This window comes from Monodelphis domestica, chromosome 6 (assembly GCF_027887165.1).
Source record: "Monodelphis domestica isolate mMonDom1 chromosome 6, mMonDom1.pri, whole genome shotgun sequence".
Taxonomy (NCBI): Eukaryota; Metazoa; Chordata; class Mammalia; order Didelphimorphia; family Didelphidae; genus Monodelphis; species Monodelphis domestica.
Genome location: NC_077232.1, coordinates 8,448,163 through 8,464,875, shown reverse-complemented (window position 1 = coordinate 8,464,875; position 16,713 = coordinate 8,448,163). Strand labels below are relative to the sequence as shown.

Below are 16,713 nucleotides of genomic sequence, written 5' to 3'. Positions count from 1 at the left end.
TGGACCATAAGGTAAAAGGCAATCCCTGTCAGGTGGGGCCAAGCCCAAGCCAAGTGACTCGTCTCCAGAAGGCTCTCCCACTGTATCATACCCTCCTTTCGAAGATGGAACTCAGAACCTTCGGGGACTGAGACTGACAGGCTGCCTACTGAGCTAAAGAGTCACTTAGCTTGGGCTTGGCTTTTACTATTCAGTCTGAAACTGCTAACCTGAGATTCCCTTCAGGATGGATTCTCACAGGAACAGGGAACAAGTACAAGCTTTGGGGTCTCCAACTTACCAGCTAGTCCTAAAACTTGAGGTTCATCAGATCTTACTAGGTTGCAAGTTTGGAGTTTCTAGGTTCCATGTTGACACAGCTCCCTCCCTCCCATCCCCACCATCTGCCTTGGAGGCTAGAAAGAGATAAAGAGATTTGCCAGAATTCAGCCAAAATGGAAATGGAGATATCAAGATGGTATAGCTTTTTACTGAGAGGAGATTTTAAGGTGGAAACAACCCCTAATCAAAGTTCTCTGAAGTGCCTATAAGGCAGGGGAGGAATGATAAATCAGCTTATCCACCCAGGCCATGATTGGGAAATTGGGAGGCAAAGCAGGAATGGGAGCCTTCCTTGGGCATGTGTAAAGAGAACCCCTTCCTCCCAGAGTCGTGAACTTTCAGCTTGTCTGAACCATTAACTTGACTGGAACAATCCAAACACAGAGACTTTGATTGGCTCCTGAGATATGCTAGACCAGTGCATAGGAAAAGGAAGTGATGTGGAGAGAGAGGATATAGGAATGAGAAGGTAGAGCAGGGGAGTTCTTCTCTGGAGCTTGGTGCCTCAAGTGGTAGGCACTCTTGTGGGCTGGTAAGATTAGGGTGGTAGGCTAGGAAATGTTTTATTTATTTATTTCCTTCCTTATTTCCTTCTTAGAATATATTTATATTAAAATTATACTGTTAAAAGCTACTGTCATCTTTGTGACTTACGGGTTAATTATTTTATAAATGGCGACCACAATAATCTTTTTTTAAACTAATATTATATTTCCAAACAAATGTCTAAATATTACATTTGGTATAATATTAAATTTTCAATATTATAGGCAAAATCTTCTAGGAGTTTTCATCCTCTTGGGAAGTTTAAACATGTGAACTCGGGAGAATAGGGCAATGGGTTAGCCATGAAGGTGCTTGACCTTTTAAGTGGATTGGCAAGCTTTCACTGGGAAAGTCAGAAGGTGTCAAACTCTCACTGAGTGGGAGGGAATCAGATTAAAATGTAATGGAGAAATGTTTAACAAAATATAAAAGCAGAATACAACATAAATAATTTTAAGTTGTGGTTTTCCAAGAAAATGGTTGGCCAAGAGAATCCCTTTCTACTTAAGGAGGATACTACTGGACTTCAAGGTGATTTATTAGCTTTTTCTTTCAAGTAATAAAAATAAATTAAGCCATAACATGAATATTTCCTGCTAGATCAATCAGAGAAAAGAAGGTGTCAACCTGGAAAAACACAGAACCACTAAAGTAGTTAGCAAAACCAAATCTGTAATCAGGAAGGAGATGGGTCCATAATAATTGGCCGATTATACAAAGCCAAGTGCCAAATACTACACAGAGTTGAAACCCTTGGGTTCTGGGGACAATATCTCTGAGAGGGTTACCTTGGGAGATGATTCTCTACAGAATAATAGAACTTGGGGACATATTTACCTTTTGGGAAACTAAGGACAGGAAGTCTGATTGGGCTTTACTATGGCTACAGGGAAATGAGAAGTCCAAGATAGGATTATCAGGGAGAAGCTGATGCTTAATAATGGATTTAGGTATAATGGGAGAAATGACTAAAACAAAAAGGATACTTAACATTTGACTAATACTAGTCTCACCTAAACTGGGATCATCATGTACTTTAAGGTCTGAAATGGGTGAATCAGGGAGTTCTCAGGGGACAGGGGCAAACTTGGGGTTCCCAAAAACCTAGTTGGCAAGGTAGGTATCTTCCTGGGAAAATGAGACCTGAGCTATATTAATAAGGGGATTTTTCTGGTGGAAATTCCAAGTGGATGAAAAATATAAGCAACATTTGTGATAAGTTGGAGAAATAATGTGGGTAGTGTTTCTTTTTCTTTTATTTTTATCATGCAAAACACACTTCTGTATTGTTGTAGGAGCACACTTATACATAGCCAAATCTTCCAAATAAAACCATAAATACATTAGTGTGAAAGAGGACTCCAACAATTCTGTCTCTGGAGGTGGAGAGCATTCCCCATCATAAGTCTTTCAGGATTGTTCCAGATTGTTGCATTGCTGAAAGTAGCCAAGTTTTCACAGATAATCATCATCCAGTATTGCTTTTATTGTGTACAATGTTCTCCTGGTTCTGTTTATTTTGGCCTGCATCAGTTCCTGCAGATCTTTCCAACTTTTTCTGAAATCTTCTTACTTATTTTTTATAGCACAATATTATTGCATCACCAACATATACTACAGTTTGTTCAACCACTTCCCAATTAATGGATATCCCCTCAGTGTTCGATTCTTTACCACTACAAAAAGAAATGTCATAAATATTTTTTTTACAAGTAGGTCTTTTACAATATTTTTTGTACAAGTAGGTCTTTTCCCCCTTTTTATTATTTCTGTGGGATGAAGACCCAGTAGTGGTATTACTGGATCAATGAGTATACACAGTTTTATAGCCCCTTAGGTATAGTTCCAAATTGCCCTCCAGAATGGTTGAATCAGTTCACAATTCCACCAACAATGCATTAGTGTCCCTATTTTGCTACAACCCCTCCAACATTTACCACTTTCCTTAATTGCCATATTGACCAATCTGATGGGTTATAAGGTGGTACCTCAGCATTGTTTTAAGTTGCATTTCTCTAATCAAGAGTGATTTAGAACATTTTTTCATATGATTATTGATAGCTTTGATTTCTTCATCTGAAAATTGCTTGTTCAAATCTTTTGACCATTAGTCAGTTGGGGAATGGTTTGTATTCTTATAAATTTGACTTAGTTCTCTATAAATTGGAGAAATGAGACCATTATCAGAAACATTTGCTATAAAAATCTTGGTTACATTAATTTTGTTTGTACAAAAGTTTTTTAATTTACTATAACAAAAACTATTCATTTTACATCTTATAATGCTCTCTATCTCTTATTTGATCATAAATTCTTCCCTTCTCCAAAGATCTGCCAGGTAAACTATTCTATGTTCCCCTAATTTTTAAGCATCCAAGGGGCAACTACATAGCACAGTGGATTGAGAGTCAGGCCTAGAGATGGGAGGTCCTGGGTTCAAATTTGACCATAGATACTTCCTAGCTATGTGACTTTGGGCAAATCACTTAATCCCCATTACCTAACCCTTTCCACTCTTATTTCTTGGAAACAATACTGAGTACTGATTCTATAGAAAGAAGGTAATGGTTTAAAAAAAGTGAAATAGTTTTGCTTTTTCTGTTTGTTCAGTGATAATTGCCTGGCAGCCTAAGCAGACATGTGTTGCCTTGGATTCTATTGTTTTCCCCCAACAGAATTGGAAAATAAACCTTTTTTTACTGCCCTTAGCTCCCCTTGATTTCATTTCTTGATACTGTTGGTATGATCATGCTGCCCCTGGTGTCAAACTCAAAGAGAAAAAGGGGCTGCTAAACTATACATGAGAATCTCTGTGGGCTGCCTATTGACTTAAAAAATATATCAACATTTTATGTTCTTTTATATTTTAATTACTTTGTTAATTTAATCTGGTTCAGGCCACACTCTTGTGGGCTGCCTGTTTAACCCCTTTGCCCTACAATATTAAAAGAAATTACATTGCAAAGGACAGACTCATTGAAAGTAGGCTGTAGCAAGATATCAATATTGACTTGCCAGAGAAGTGGCATAGAAGGTATTGCCTAGAAAATGTATGATTAGAAATAAAAGTGGGCAGGTTGTGGAGCTCTTATGACAAGAAAAACTGCCAAGGATGGTGACCTATCAGCTTGACAAAGATGGTGAAAGATGAAAATGGTCAGAATTAGAGGGGAGGTAGGAAGATAGATAAACTGGTGCATTGTTGGTGAAGCTGTGATTTGGTCCAATCTTTATGTATCTCAAGTTCCTAAATGGTCACATGCCCTTTGACTCAATGATAACTATAGGATTATAGAATCTTAGATTTTAAGTTGAAGGGATCATAGATATTATCAAGTTCAATCTCTTCACTTTATTGATGAGGAAATTGAAGCTTAAAGACATTAAATGACTTGCCAGGGTCACCCAGTTCCTAAGTGCCTGAGACAAGAGGTGGCAAAGTAGATAAAGAGTATTGGGCCTACAGTAAAGAACATTTAAATTCAAATCCGACCTTAGATACTTACTAGCTGTGTGACCCTGATCAAGTCACTATTCTTTGTTTGCCTCAGTTTCCTCATCTATAAAATCAGAATCATAAAAGTACCTATCTCTCAGGGTTGTTGTAAGGATCAAATGAGATCATCTAGAAAGCACTTAACATAGCACCTGGCCCACAGGAGGTGCTATATAAATGTTAGCTATTATACTGTTATGATTATCCTCTTTACTCCAGGTCTTGTGCTCCACTGTATTACCTAGTTGCCTACCACTAATGATAACAGTATTTATAAAGCACTTTAAGGATTACAAAGTACTTTACAAATATTATTTCATTTTATCCTCATAGTAACTCAGATAGATACTATTATTATCCCCATTTTACATGTGAAGAAAGTATGAAAATATTAGGCATATGCTCCCAAGAGTTCAAAGATAAAGTGAAAAGTTCCATGTTTATAAGAATATCTGAATGCACTTTTTGTAGGAGCAGAGTGGGAGGGAAAGTGGATACCCACTGATTGGGGGAATGGCTGAATGAATTGTAGCATATGAATGGAAGGTGATAGTATTGTATGGTAAGGAATGAACTGGAAGGATTCAGAGAACCTTGTGAAGAGTTGTTTGAACTGATGCAGAGTAAAGTTGGCAGAACCAGGAGAACATTCACTGACCGACCACAATAACAGAAGTAAAGGACGATAATACTTCTAAGACTTTAGAATTCTGATCTAGGTTATGACCAACCATGGCTGCAGAGGGACTGCTGCTCCCTCCTGGGTGAGAGGTGGTTCAGGACAGGAGGTGAGGAGAGGGACTTTTCAGAGGTGGCCAATTCTATTGGTCTCTTGAGGTTGGCAAGAGAAGGTGATATTAAAAAAATCATTGAAATATGGCAAAAAAATCAAACAACTGAAGGATAAAAACAAGGGTCCAAAATGTTGGAGGACCTAAAGGGAAGCCTCCAGCACTCCTGAGAGATTTCCTATGAAGGAGTGAGGGGTGCATAGAAAGGAGAATCACATGGAATGAGAATTGGGCAGGGGAGTTGATCTGCACCCTTGAACCTTTGGAAATATGGAACCCTACCAGCACTTTCAGGCATCCCAACCTGCTCTGTGCCCCAGCACAAGCCCATATTCCCAAAGGAAATGTATGAGTGCTGCCCATCAGGGGATTGCAGTAACTCAGAAGACCCCCCACCCATTTCAAAAGTCCAAAAAGGGAAATGAGACCTACAGACTTGTCTCCTTGCTTTTCCTTATAGTACATTCCAGTCCCCTTGGAATCATCTCCATGCTTTGGTACTAACTGTACCCCCTGCCTGATATGCTCTCCCTCCTAAGCTTTGCCTCCTAGAATTTCCAACTTCCTTTAAAGCTCAACTCAAGGGTCATCTTAGACAAAAGCTTTCCCCGTTTCCTCACTGACCAGTGCCTCCTCTGGGAAATACCATTATTTTGTGTTTTGGGGGCAGTTGGGTAGCACAGTAGAGAGGGTCCTGGGGCCTAAAGTCAGGACTTTAGTCCTGGGGCCTAAAGTCAAGACTCACCTTCCTGAGTTCAAATTTGGCCTCAGACACTTAATAGCTATGTGACTAGGCAAGTCCCTTCACCTTATTGGCCTGTTTCCTCAATGAGCTGGAGAAGGAAATAGCAAACCACTCCAGAACGTGGCTCTTGAAATCGGGGCTTAGTTGACTTTTGTTCTTCCAATCATTCATCAGGCCAGTCAATCATTGCAGATATTTGTTAATGGCTTCTGCTGTGCCCTTATACGCTGGGGAGACATACAACTAAAAACGCTTTCACGGATTGTAGATTCTAACAGCAAAAATGCTCTGTTACATATATACGTACGAGAGACTACTACTACGCCTGCACACAAATGGGTACGTGTGCAGATATATCACATGTCGTTTACATTTATTACATCTATTTCATATCACCCTGTTACAATAATGCGCTCACTTTAAAACTAAGGACCCTTTAATGGCCCCAACATCCAAGCGGTTCTCTCTCTTTAGCTTCAGAGAATTTGTTTTACATGAGAAATTAGGAAATCAATCATAATCACTCAGAGCCCCCGGTGAGAAAAGTTCTTGACATTTAGGTAGAGGTTGGGCCTTTTGCTTAAATTTATAATCATCTCCATCTCTGACTCTCGTATCCTTCTTGATTGAGGCAAAATGCAGGCTTCTGGACACATTTGGGGAAGGTAAATCGGATCATTTGTTGTTCATTTGATTCTGACTCTTCCTGACCCCATGGACCATATTCTCCCAGGGATTTTCTTGGCCAAGATATTGGGTACTTTGCCATTTCCTTCTCCAGTGAATTAAGGCAAAGGAAAGTTAAGTAACTTGCCCAAGGTCACACAGCCACTCAGTGTCCAAGGCCAGATTTCAACTCGGCTTTTTCTGTCTCCAGGCCCAGGATGCACAGAGTCACCAAGCTGCCCTCTATCAGATCATATGATAGTGTTTGTGGTTAGAATGAAGGGGAAGTTAGGGAAAGTATAGAACTTTCCTGTGGGTCCTCTCTTAGTCCTTGAGTAAGTGGGTCCACTAGAGCCATCAGATGAGCATGGAGCCAATGACCTTCTTTCACATTTCCTTTTTGGCTTGGGTGGTTGGCTCTTGGCTCAGCTATCTGTTTCCTGCTCCTGTTTCCAGACCCATCAGAATTTATCCCAGAGAGCTCCTTTTTTATACAACTTCTTTAGAGGAAGACCAGGCTGCTTTCACACCCAGTTATTCTGATTGATTCCAGGAAGTGAGGAGGCCCCATTCACAACCTTACCAAGCCATGGTAATTGCTTTTAAATGGTGCCATGCTGAATGGATAGCAGCCCCTCAACATGCAGGAATAGAACCTATAGGATTAAGCTGACCTTGGTGAAGAAACTTCCCTTACAAGGGCAAGTCAGAATTTCTCGGCAATTTGTGTTCTTAAAGAGTTGCCTCTGCCTCCAAAGAAAAAACTGACGGAAGTCTGGATGCAGCCTGAGACCGACAGACTATATTTCACTCGATTTCTTCACTTGTATTCCCCTTATTTGCATTTTCTTTCACAAAATAACTCCTGTGGAAAGATGTTTTGCACTATTACACATGTACAATATATGTTAGATTGACTGTGGTCTCAAGAGAGGGAAAGGGAAGTAGGGAGGGCGAGAATTTGGCTCAAACTTAAAAAGAGGATAAATTGTTTTTTCATGTAATCGAGGGGAGAAAAAGAATTGCTCAGATTAGAGCCAAACTGTTGGCTCTGTTCCTTTTCTACATCAATCACTCAGTCTATATTCTAAGCACTGAATCAATATATAAGGGAAAGGCGAAAACAGTTCTTGCGCTCTAGAATCCACATGGAAACAGCCGGGTACATTTACGACACATACCGGGTAGATGGAAGGTGATGTCAGAGAGGAAGGCTCTATTGGGGACCATGTATTGGGGAAGATGCCCCTGTAGATGGTAGGATGAAATCAAGGGTGAAAGGAGGCCAGGAATTCAAAGAGTTGTACAGTGGGTAGAGGGCCAGGCCTGAAGTCAAGAAAGCCCAAGTTGAAATCTGACTTCAGACACTTCCTAGTGGTGTGACCTGGGCAAGTCACTTAACATTGTTTGCCTCAGTTTCCTCATCTGTAACTGGAGAAGGAAATGGCAAACCACTCCAGGATCTTGGCCAAGAAAACTCCAAATGGAATCACAAAGAGTTCAACACAACTGAAATAATTGAACAACAAAAAGATAAGGAGGAAGAGTGTAGAATGTATTAATGACCCGGGTTGGGGGAGGCCAGTGCCAAGAGGTGGGGAGGGGGTGGGTTGTGAAAGGCTTCAGATGACCAAGAACTTGAAAGTTGATCCTGGAAGCAGGAGGGAGCCGGTGGAAGCTCTGGAGTTCATCTAGCTGAGGGATGCTGCGGTGGGAATGGAGGCATGAAGGCCAATTAAGAGCTTATTGCAATAGTCTGGAAGAGAGGCTGCCTCAGGTGCTTGCTGTGGGAGGTGAGTGAAGGGGACTCTGTGAGGGATGTGGTGGAGGTTAAACAGCCAGCTCTGCCACCTGTTTGGAGCCTGAGGAGGTGAGGGCGCCATCATGGCTGTTGGCAGTGTTCCTTCCAGCAGGAACATTTGGATAAGGGGGAGTGATAATACGTGGATGTGCCGAGTTCGAGATGCTCATGGGACATCAAGCAGTTAGTGATGGTGGCCTGGGATCTGGGAGCTGTCTGTGGAGATGAGGTGGACGGTGACAGTCGAGGGAGGGGTCTGTATTTCTGAATTTCTTGGTCCCTTCCTGCTCAGTGAGCCATTCCCACCTACAAGGTCAAAAGAAAGGGGCTGAGGGGAAGCAGAGCCAGGGAACCCCTTCATTTCCTTACCTGTAAAAGAGTAGGTTGGGGCCGTGAGGATTGAGAGTCAGACCTAGAGAAGGGAGGTCCTGGGTTCAGATCTGACCTCAGACACTTTCTAGATCCGTGACCTTGGGCAATTAAGGCCCTTAATCCCAGCTGCCTAGCCCTTACCTCCTTCTGCCTTAGAACTGATTCAGACAGGAGGTAAAGATCAAACCAACAAGAACCCAACAGCCCCCAGAGGCAGCGCTTTTTGCTTTGGGACTTAATCCCTAATGAATCATTTATTTTCCTGACCTCAAGCCTCCATTTGCTTCTTCGACATCTCCAGGCATCCTTCCTCATTTTGCCCTCTGAAATATCCTAATCAAACGTCCTCCATAGGATGGCCCTTTGGACACTCTGAGTCTTCTCCTCTCCTGGCTCCATCCTCAGTTCCTTCCTCTGGTTCTGAGGGTCTCCCCCTCCTTGGCTTGAACTGCTTTCTGTAGTCCCATCATGCCCGACTCTTCGTGACCCCATTTGGGGTTTTCTTGGCAGAGAGATAGAGTGGTCTGCTATCGGCTTCTCCAGCTCATTTGGCAGATGGTGAAGTGACTTGTCCAGGGTCACACAGCTAAGCAGTGTGTGAGGCCACATTGAACTCAGGAAGAGGAGTCTTCTTGATTGCAGACTGGGGCTCTATCCACTGCGCCACCTTGCTGAGGCTGAGAGGTGAAGCCATTTGCCTGGTAAGCAAGTGTGAGGCAGGCTTTGAGTTCGAGCGCCAGGGGATTGCTCCCAGGCCTCAGGCCCGGCTGCCCTCCCAGCTCCGAGCTGGGGGAGCTGTTCCGAGGCTGGGGGGGGCGGAGATGGGCAGGGGAGGGAGAGGAAAGGGCCACCTCCTCCCTGCGAGTCATCAGCTGAAAGTCAGCACCCCAGGGTGAGGCGCTCGGCCTAGGCACCTGGTTTCCATTTCTCGGGGGTCTGGAGTGAGTGAGGGGACGAGAAAGAGGAGAAAAAGTCCCTGGAAGATTGACAGGAACCTCGGGAGGGTTGATTGGTGGCTGGCCCAGCCTGCGGTGGGGAGGGGCTGAGCCCATATAAAGAGGAGGTGGGGCGGGGGAGGGCTAAGCTGTGGGTAATCACCCTGTTCAGGTGAGCTCCTCTCTTTCCATCATCTGGCTGGGGGCTCTAGCTCTGTCCTTAGCCTCCCGATGGCGAGGCCAGAGAGGACGGGCTCATGGGGAACCCAGCAAGCCTTCCCGGCTGGCTTTGGGGGCGGGCCTGTCGGGGAGGGGAGTCCGTAGCCCCTTAGAAGTCGGCCCCCTCCCAGGCGAGGCTTGGGCTCCCTGCCTCCAGGCCCAGGGGCTCAGCGGCATTGCCACTCGCTTTTTTCCTCCCCTCCCCCCAGACCCAGAGGAGAGGCTGAGGTTTGGCTTCTGCCTCCTCCTATGGACAGGTCCTGTCGCCCTTTTCCCATCCTTCCTCCCCTCCCTCCCTCCACGATGACGAGCCTGAGCAGCCGAGGTCAGGACTCTTCTGCCGCCCTTCCTGCGGTCACCAGCTGGGTGAAGCCAGGGGTCTGGGCTGGCACTGGGCACCTCCCTTCCCGCCAGTGCCAGGAGGTTCGAGCCTTCCTCAACCTTCTAGGTAAGATGGGGCAGGCGGGCTCCCCTTGGGGGGGCAGGGCTGGGCCGTAACCCCTCTTCCCTTGGGTGCCCCCCATCTGACCCAGGGCTTCACCACAGGCTCCTCTGCCGGGGGAGGGGGCAGGGACAAGGCTCACTCTTCTTTCTGCCTCCCTTTCCCAGAGGACAGCTACCTGCAGCAATTCTTTGCCACAGATCTCTGCTTTCAGATCTCAGATAAGGTGTGTATGCTTGTGCTTGGGGAGCAGCCTCCCGGGAGGAGCAGGGGACCCCTTCCCATTCTGTCTGCCGCCCCCTCCTCCACCTGTGCCTCCCACTAGAGACCCCAAAGAGGGAACTTGGGCAGGGATGGATTCATTAACCAGGCAGAGGGTGCAGCCTGCAGACAGACAGACAGACAGACAGAGGAATGGCCCCTGCTAGAGCTAAGGCCGTGTTTCATGGCGGCTGGTGGGGTCTTCCTGGATTGAGCACCTGCTGAGGGTCCTGCAGCAGGAGCTCTCCCCATCCTACCCTGCGGGGGGAAGGACCTGAGAGAGCAGGGTCTGGGCACTCTGGCTTCCCTCTTCCAGGCCTGGGATCTCTCTAATCCAGCCTGCTGCCCTGGGCCTGGCTGATGAGGTTTAGGCTCTCTGGTTGGTTCCGGCCAGCACAGAGCACTAAAGAGGCTGCCTGTCCTCTTTCTGTCTCTGTGCAGTATCTCTTGGCAATGGCTCTGATTTATTTCCAAAGAGCTGGCCTGCAGCTCAGTGAATATACCCACAGCAACCTCTTCTTAGCCCTGTAAGTAAAGTTGTGTGTGTGTGTGTGTGTGTGTGTGTGTGTGTGTGTGTGTGTGTGTGTGTGAAGGGGACGAATGTTTGCAGACAAAATGAAGGGAAGTGCACATTACCTAGATTCCCTGACTCCATGACCCTGGTGGGTGCCACAGGTATCTAGCGAATGACATGGAGGAAGACAGAGAGGACCCCAAGTATGAGATTTTGCCCTGGGCCCTGGGCCAGGGCTGGCGGAAACTTGTGCCCAGCTTCTTGCGCCAGAGAGACCAGCTGTGGGCACGTATGGGCTATAGGGCAGCTGTAAGCCGACACTGCTGTGAAGAGGTGAGGGAATCATGGGGCCCTGGGAGGGACCTTGGAACATAGAACAAGGGAGGTCAGCTGGGGAGGAACTTTGGAAATCATCTAGTCCAGTGATGGTGAATCTTTTAGAGACCGAGTGGTGCCCCCCCCCATGTGCCATGCTCCCATTACCACCTGCTGGGTATGCCCCATCCGGAAGCCCTCCCATTGGGCTGCTGGATGGAGGGTTGGGTGAAATGAAAAATGTCCTCAGTGAGTATAGAGAGGGGGAGGGTGTGGTCCAAGTGCTCTCCTCCCCTCTAGCTCTGCCACCTGTGAGCTGCCCACCTAACTTGCTGTGTGCTCCCATTGGGTTGCTGGGCAGAGGGGTGAGTGATATGAGAGGGGGAGGAGAGCAGTTCCACCTGAGTCCCTCTGCCTTTCTGGTAATGAACTCTAGGGATGGGGAGTGGGAGGGAGGGTGGCTGAGTACCCACAGAGAGTGCTCTGTGTGCCATCTTTGGCACCTGTACCATAGGTTTGCCATCACTGATCTGGTCCAACTCTATTTTGATTGGGAAAACTGGGGCTTAGATTGGGGAAGAGACTTGGATAAAGTAGAAAATCCAGCTGTCTGGCTTCTGGTTCGGTCGCTGATTAACTCTGGTCCCTCCCAGGGACAAATAAGAACAGCTTTGCCTCACAAATACGTGGGCTCCTGATCTTCTCTCTTTTCAGGTCATGGCAAAGGAACCATCCCATTGGGCTTGGACAAGGGAGCGACCAATCCACCATGGGGGTGCTCAACGAAGCTCCCTCCAGGGGAACCAGAACTGCCCTTCTGTCATGTCTCATGTCTCAAACCTCTCTCCACTGGGTTGCTCCGTCTGTGGCTGCTGGGTCCGGTGGGGCCATTCCCCGTTTCCTCCCAAAGAGCCTTCTCCCAAACAGAACTCCCTTAAACAGTGTCCCCCTCCACCGCAGTCCCCCAAACAGCCTCTTCCTACTCAGTCGCTTCCCACAATTTCCTTGGCCCCTTGGCCCAGGAACCTTTTCCTTATCCTCCCTCCAATGCTGAGACTAGAACCTGGAACCTACACTTTGCAAAGTGAGTGTGAAGAAGAGATGGAAGAGAGAAGGGATGGTGGAGAGAGTGGCTTCTTTGTGTGTGGGGTGTCTTGGGAGCTAGGGTAATAGCTTGTCCACAGGAAACCATGGTTTGGGAAAGAGAAAAAGAGGGAGGATGAGAGTTGTGCAGGTGTTACTTTGCCACTCCCCTAGAAACTTCAATGACTCCCTCTCACCCCTAGAAAGCAGTTCCTGTCTCAGATTCAAAATCCTTCACAATCTGGATACTATGATCTTACTAGAATGAACCTCGCCTCATCATCTCTGTTCTGGCCATGTATGACATTTCTGATGTCTGTGCCCTGGGAATACTCTCTCTCCTTAGCTCTGTAGAATCCCTGGCATTCTACTAGAGGCTGGGCCTTTCCCTGCATCCCCCCCTCCACCCATTACTTTGTAGAGATCTGGGATCCTATTTTCCCCACTAGATTATTTTCTCTTTCCCTCCATATGGTCTGGGTCTAGTAAATGCTTGTCGGATCTAGAGTAGGAAGGGAGAGTGACCGAGAGGCTGATCTTTGGGCCCACTCCCCCTCCCTGGTCTTGTAGTTTGCTCTTGACTGTGCTATCTCATGACTTTCTCCTCTCCTCCCTACAGTCATGCCAGAGCTGGCCACCGCGGTTTCCCCTGGTTCCTGGCAGTCAGTAGGATAAAGAAGAGTCAGGACCAGCCTGCCGGCCCCTCTCTGCAAGTTGTCCCTTTGTAGGGTGCCTGCCTGGCTTCAGGCTGGCATCCCTGCTGCCGTCCTCTTCCTTCCTTCCTTCTCTTCTTCAACTTCCTGGTTTTTGAGCCTCAGCCTTCCTTGCTGTAGAACTTGTATCCTTCTCGACATCACAGTGGTCTTGGTTCCTTCTTTAATAAACTGGAGAAGAGAGATCGTGTTTAGGGCTTGATTTGACTCTTGGGGGGAGGGGGAGGATGGGGTACCCCCTAGAGATGGGGCTAGGGCCCTTGGGCCTGAGCCTCAGGGCATCAAAAGGGAGGCAAGGGAGACAAGTAAGCTTTAGCGGGAGACTAAATGACTCAATATTGGAAACTACCAGATGGCCTGCTAGCCTCCAACTACTGACAGTTCCACTCCTCCCTACCCCAGGCCTTAGGCTAGTTTAGAGGTGAGCCTTGGAGGCCATCCGTCTCAACCCCTTCCCTCCTTTTACAGTTGAAGAAACTGAGTCCCTGGTCAGACAGACGAGGCAGAGTGAGGCCTTTCGATTTCCGACGCGGTGTGCTTTCCTCTCCATTGCTCTCGTGGCTCCATCTCTCCCCAAAGGCCCCCCAGCCTGCTCTGGAAATGATTATTTTTCCCTGTCTGAGTCATCGGGATGCTAGTGTGCCCAATTCAAATGAGTCCCATCCCACCCCAAACTATGGCCTCATCTCGTTTTTCCATCCTATTTGTTCTTCCTCTGTGAGGTGCTGGCCGTAGCCTGGAGAGAATACTCTGAAGAGGGTGGGGACGGCATAGTAGTTGAGGGGCTGCCTGATGGGAGGAGGGGGGCCTAGCTTTTGTCTGCTTGGCTTCAGAGGCCCGAAAAGTTGCCACTGGGATGGGGGAAGCTACAGACTCCTTGTTAACTGAATGCTGTCCAATGGGCTATCTTGGGGAGTCACTTGAGGTCTCCAATTTGTGAAGGCTGGACTTTAGGATTCTAGATAAGGGCCTCCAGTGGCCAGCCCACTCCAGTCCAACCCACTCACTTGGCAGGCCCAGAAAGGTAGAGTACAGGTTATTCAGATGGCAGAGCTAGATTCAAACTCAGATCCTTGGACTCCCAAGTAAACATGTTTCCAGTATCTGTGAATTCAAAGTATATAGAATTTGAGAAGAAAGGAATGGAAGAGGGAGGGATGCAATTGGAGGGGAGCCTATCAGGATACAGATTGGGGAGGGACTGCAAGAGGCTGAGCCAAGGTAAGTAGTGATTGGTAGAGGACAGAGTAGGTTTTGAGGAAGGCAGTCTGGTAAATCTCTTGAAAGTATCTTGGTAGGGGCAGCTGGGTGGCTCAGTGAATTGCAAGCCAGGACCAGACGCTGAAGGTTCTGGGTTCAAATTTGGCCTCAGATATCTCCTAGGTGATTTGGTGATTTTGGACAAGTCACTTAATCCTCATTGTCTAGCCCTTACCACTCTTCCGCCTTAGAACCAATACACAGTATTGATTTTAAGACAGAAGATGAGGGTTTATTTAAAAAAAAACCCAAACATATCTTGGCTTACTGGTAGACAAGTTGAAGAGATGAGACCTTGGGGTGGCCAAAAAATAGAGTACTGGACTTGAACTCAGACCTGAGTTCAAATCGTCCCTCAGACATATGTAAACTGTGTGACCTTGGCCAAGTTGCAACTTCTCAGCCTCCTCATCAGTAACTGAAGAGGTTGGACCCAGCCCCTAAGTCCCCTTCTACTTCTAAAGTTATGATCCTATGTGGGCTGGGCTGGTGGATTCTTGCTTTTTTGAATAGCTACCCCCATAGACCAACCACTACCTCTGCCAGGACCATCTCCAGCACCAGACTATGTCCTCTGGGGACAAAAACCTCTTTCATTTCTTATCTTTCAGGACCATCAAGACAAAACTTTCACCTCTTTCTGCCTGCCTGCTTGCCTGCTGGAGGTCAGCCTCCTATGGTTAGGATACTCTTAGCCTCTTGTTCTGGTCCTCCTTTCTCCTTCCCACCCCCTGCTTCCTCTCATCCATCTCATCATAGCAGCTCTACCCATTTCCACTTCAGATCTGTTCCCCTCTTCTTCTCTGGTGCCTTCTGAAATACCTGAATAATAACTAACATATTTTAAAATTGGAAACATTTCCCTTTCGCATTCCTTCTGGGCCTCCCAGGGGCCTGGCGCCCCCCATGCTGCTTCTCTCAGGGTCTTTCCAGGACTGGTTATAGCGTCCTGTGCCCCAATTTACGGGTCATGGTGGAGAAGTCTGAATATTCTTTGCTCTCCGTTGCCAATTCCAGACTCTCACTGGCCTTCTCTAACCAATCTTTCCCCCTCCGGAGGCTCAGGCTATCTACATTTATCACCCAATCCAGATCCTGTAGCTCTTATCTAACCCTCCCAGGGCATTCTGTTTCCTTAGTGAGTTCAGGGCTTAGCTCTGGGGCTGGTTTTTCTTGACTATCTCCTGCTTTTATTATGAATATGGATGGTTACCCAGGCCCTGGACTTCTCAGTTCCTCCATCTACTCAGTTTCTAAGACCTTCTCCCCTCTTCAGCTATACCTAGAAATGGTCATGGCCCGTCACCTTGCCATCACTCCTAAATATTCCACTTTCTTGCCCATGAACTTCCCAATTCCTTTATTTGACCACAATCTGGGATCATTCCCATCTTTGCCTATGCCTGACCTCTCTTTAAACTTGTTCTTCATCTTCTGTGGGACCTCCCTGCCCTGGCTACACTCTCTTCTCTTCCCTATCTCAATTGTATGGTGAACTAACTCAGCTCTAGAGTCCACTTTAGGCTCAAGTCCATTGCCCTCTTGTCCTAGGACTGATCACAGCTGGCCAAATCTCCAACCCTTCATTACTCCTCCATCTGTCTCCTTTGCTTCTATTTTCAAGATGGTGGATGGAACTGGAGGAAGTCACTGAACTGTGCTGTGTGTCTCCTACAATTTATCTAATCTCAAGTGGCTCCAACTGCCACAAGGCAAACATCCAATTTTTTTCTAATGGATTTGCTCCTCCTCTCCCAAAGGATCCTAGCTCTCTTCTGTGGTAGCCTTCCTTCACCCTTCCAGCTGAGAATCTTACCTCTACTCAACCAATAAACTTGAGGTCATCTGAGGAAAGCTCTCCTTTTCTCCCTTTTTATCATATATCATACATTTTCCCTTTCTATCTCTCTCCCTCAGGTTGCCTGTGAAGAGGTGGTCCTCCTTGCCAGGGCCTTGCATCCTTACTACTATGTCCTCCAAACCTCTCTGGCAGAATTGTGCCCCCTTTCCTCACTCTACCCCCAAGTCATCCGCAGTTTCCCACTAATCTTCAGTCTCTGTCCACTGGCTCCTTAGCTTCTGTCTTCAAACACGATCCCTAAAAACAAACAAACCACCCTTCACTTGATGCCTACCAACTGGAGCACTTCTTGAGAAAGCTGTCTACACTTACTGCCTTTACTTCCTCTCTTCTCTTTCTTTTCTGAATTCTGCAATCTGGCTTCCGACTTCT

General features: G+C 46.6%; 1 protein-coding gene across 5 annotated transcripts; it reads left to right on the top strand.

Moving 5' to 3' along the window:
• Positions 1-8,915: 8,915 nt before the first annotated feature.
• Positions 8,916-13,405, top strand: SPDYC (speedy/RINGO cell cycle regulator family member C). Of its 5 annotated transcripts, none has more exons than XM_056801372.1 (8): positions 8,916-9,439; positions 10,150-10,340; positions 10,502-10,560; positions 11,037-11,122; positions 11,271-11,442; positions 12,139-12,508; positions 12,711-12,805; positions 13,127-13,214. In XM_056801372.1, the coding sequence occupies exons 2-7, from the start codon at positions 10,196-10,198 to the stop codon at positions 12,773-12,775; spliced, it is 897 nt and encodes a 298-aa protein (XP_056657350.1). In that variant the 5' UTR covers positions 8,916-9,439; positions 10,150-10,195; the 3' UTR covers positions 12,776-12,805; positions 13,127-13,214. The 5 variants fall into 5 exon arrangements, with proteins under 5 accessions (XP_056657350.1, XP_056657349.1, XP_056657352.1 ...); XM_056801371.1 differs by lacking the exon at positions 8,916-9,439 and adding an exon at positions 9,791-9,845; XM_056801374.1 differs by lacking the exons at positions 8,916-9,439; positions 12,711-12,805 and adding an exon at positions 9,791-9,845 and having other exon boundaries at positions 13,127-13,405.
• Positions 13,406-16,713: the final 3,308 nt, after the last annotated feature.

Bases quoted from the DNA above. Each gene is read 5' to 3' on its own strand.
- SPDYC (XM_056801370.1), top strand. From the start codon at position 10,142: ATGGACAGGTCCTGTCGCCCTTTTCCCATCCTTCCTCCCCTCCCTCCC. The intron at 10,341-10,501 runs GTAAGATGGGGC...TCCCTTTCCCAG, and splicing joins AGCCTTCCTCAACCTTCTAG to AGGACAGCTACCTGCAGCAA. The intron at 11,123-11,270 runs GTAAGTAAAGTT...TGGGTGCCACAG, and splicing joins AGCAACCTCTTCTTAGCCCT to GTATCTAGCGAATGACATGG.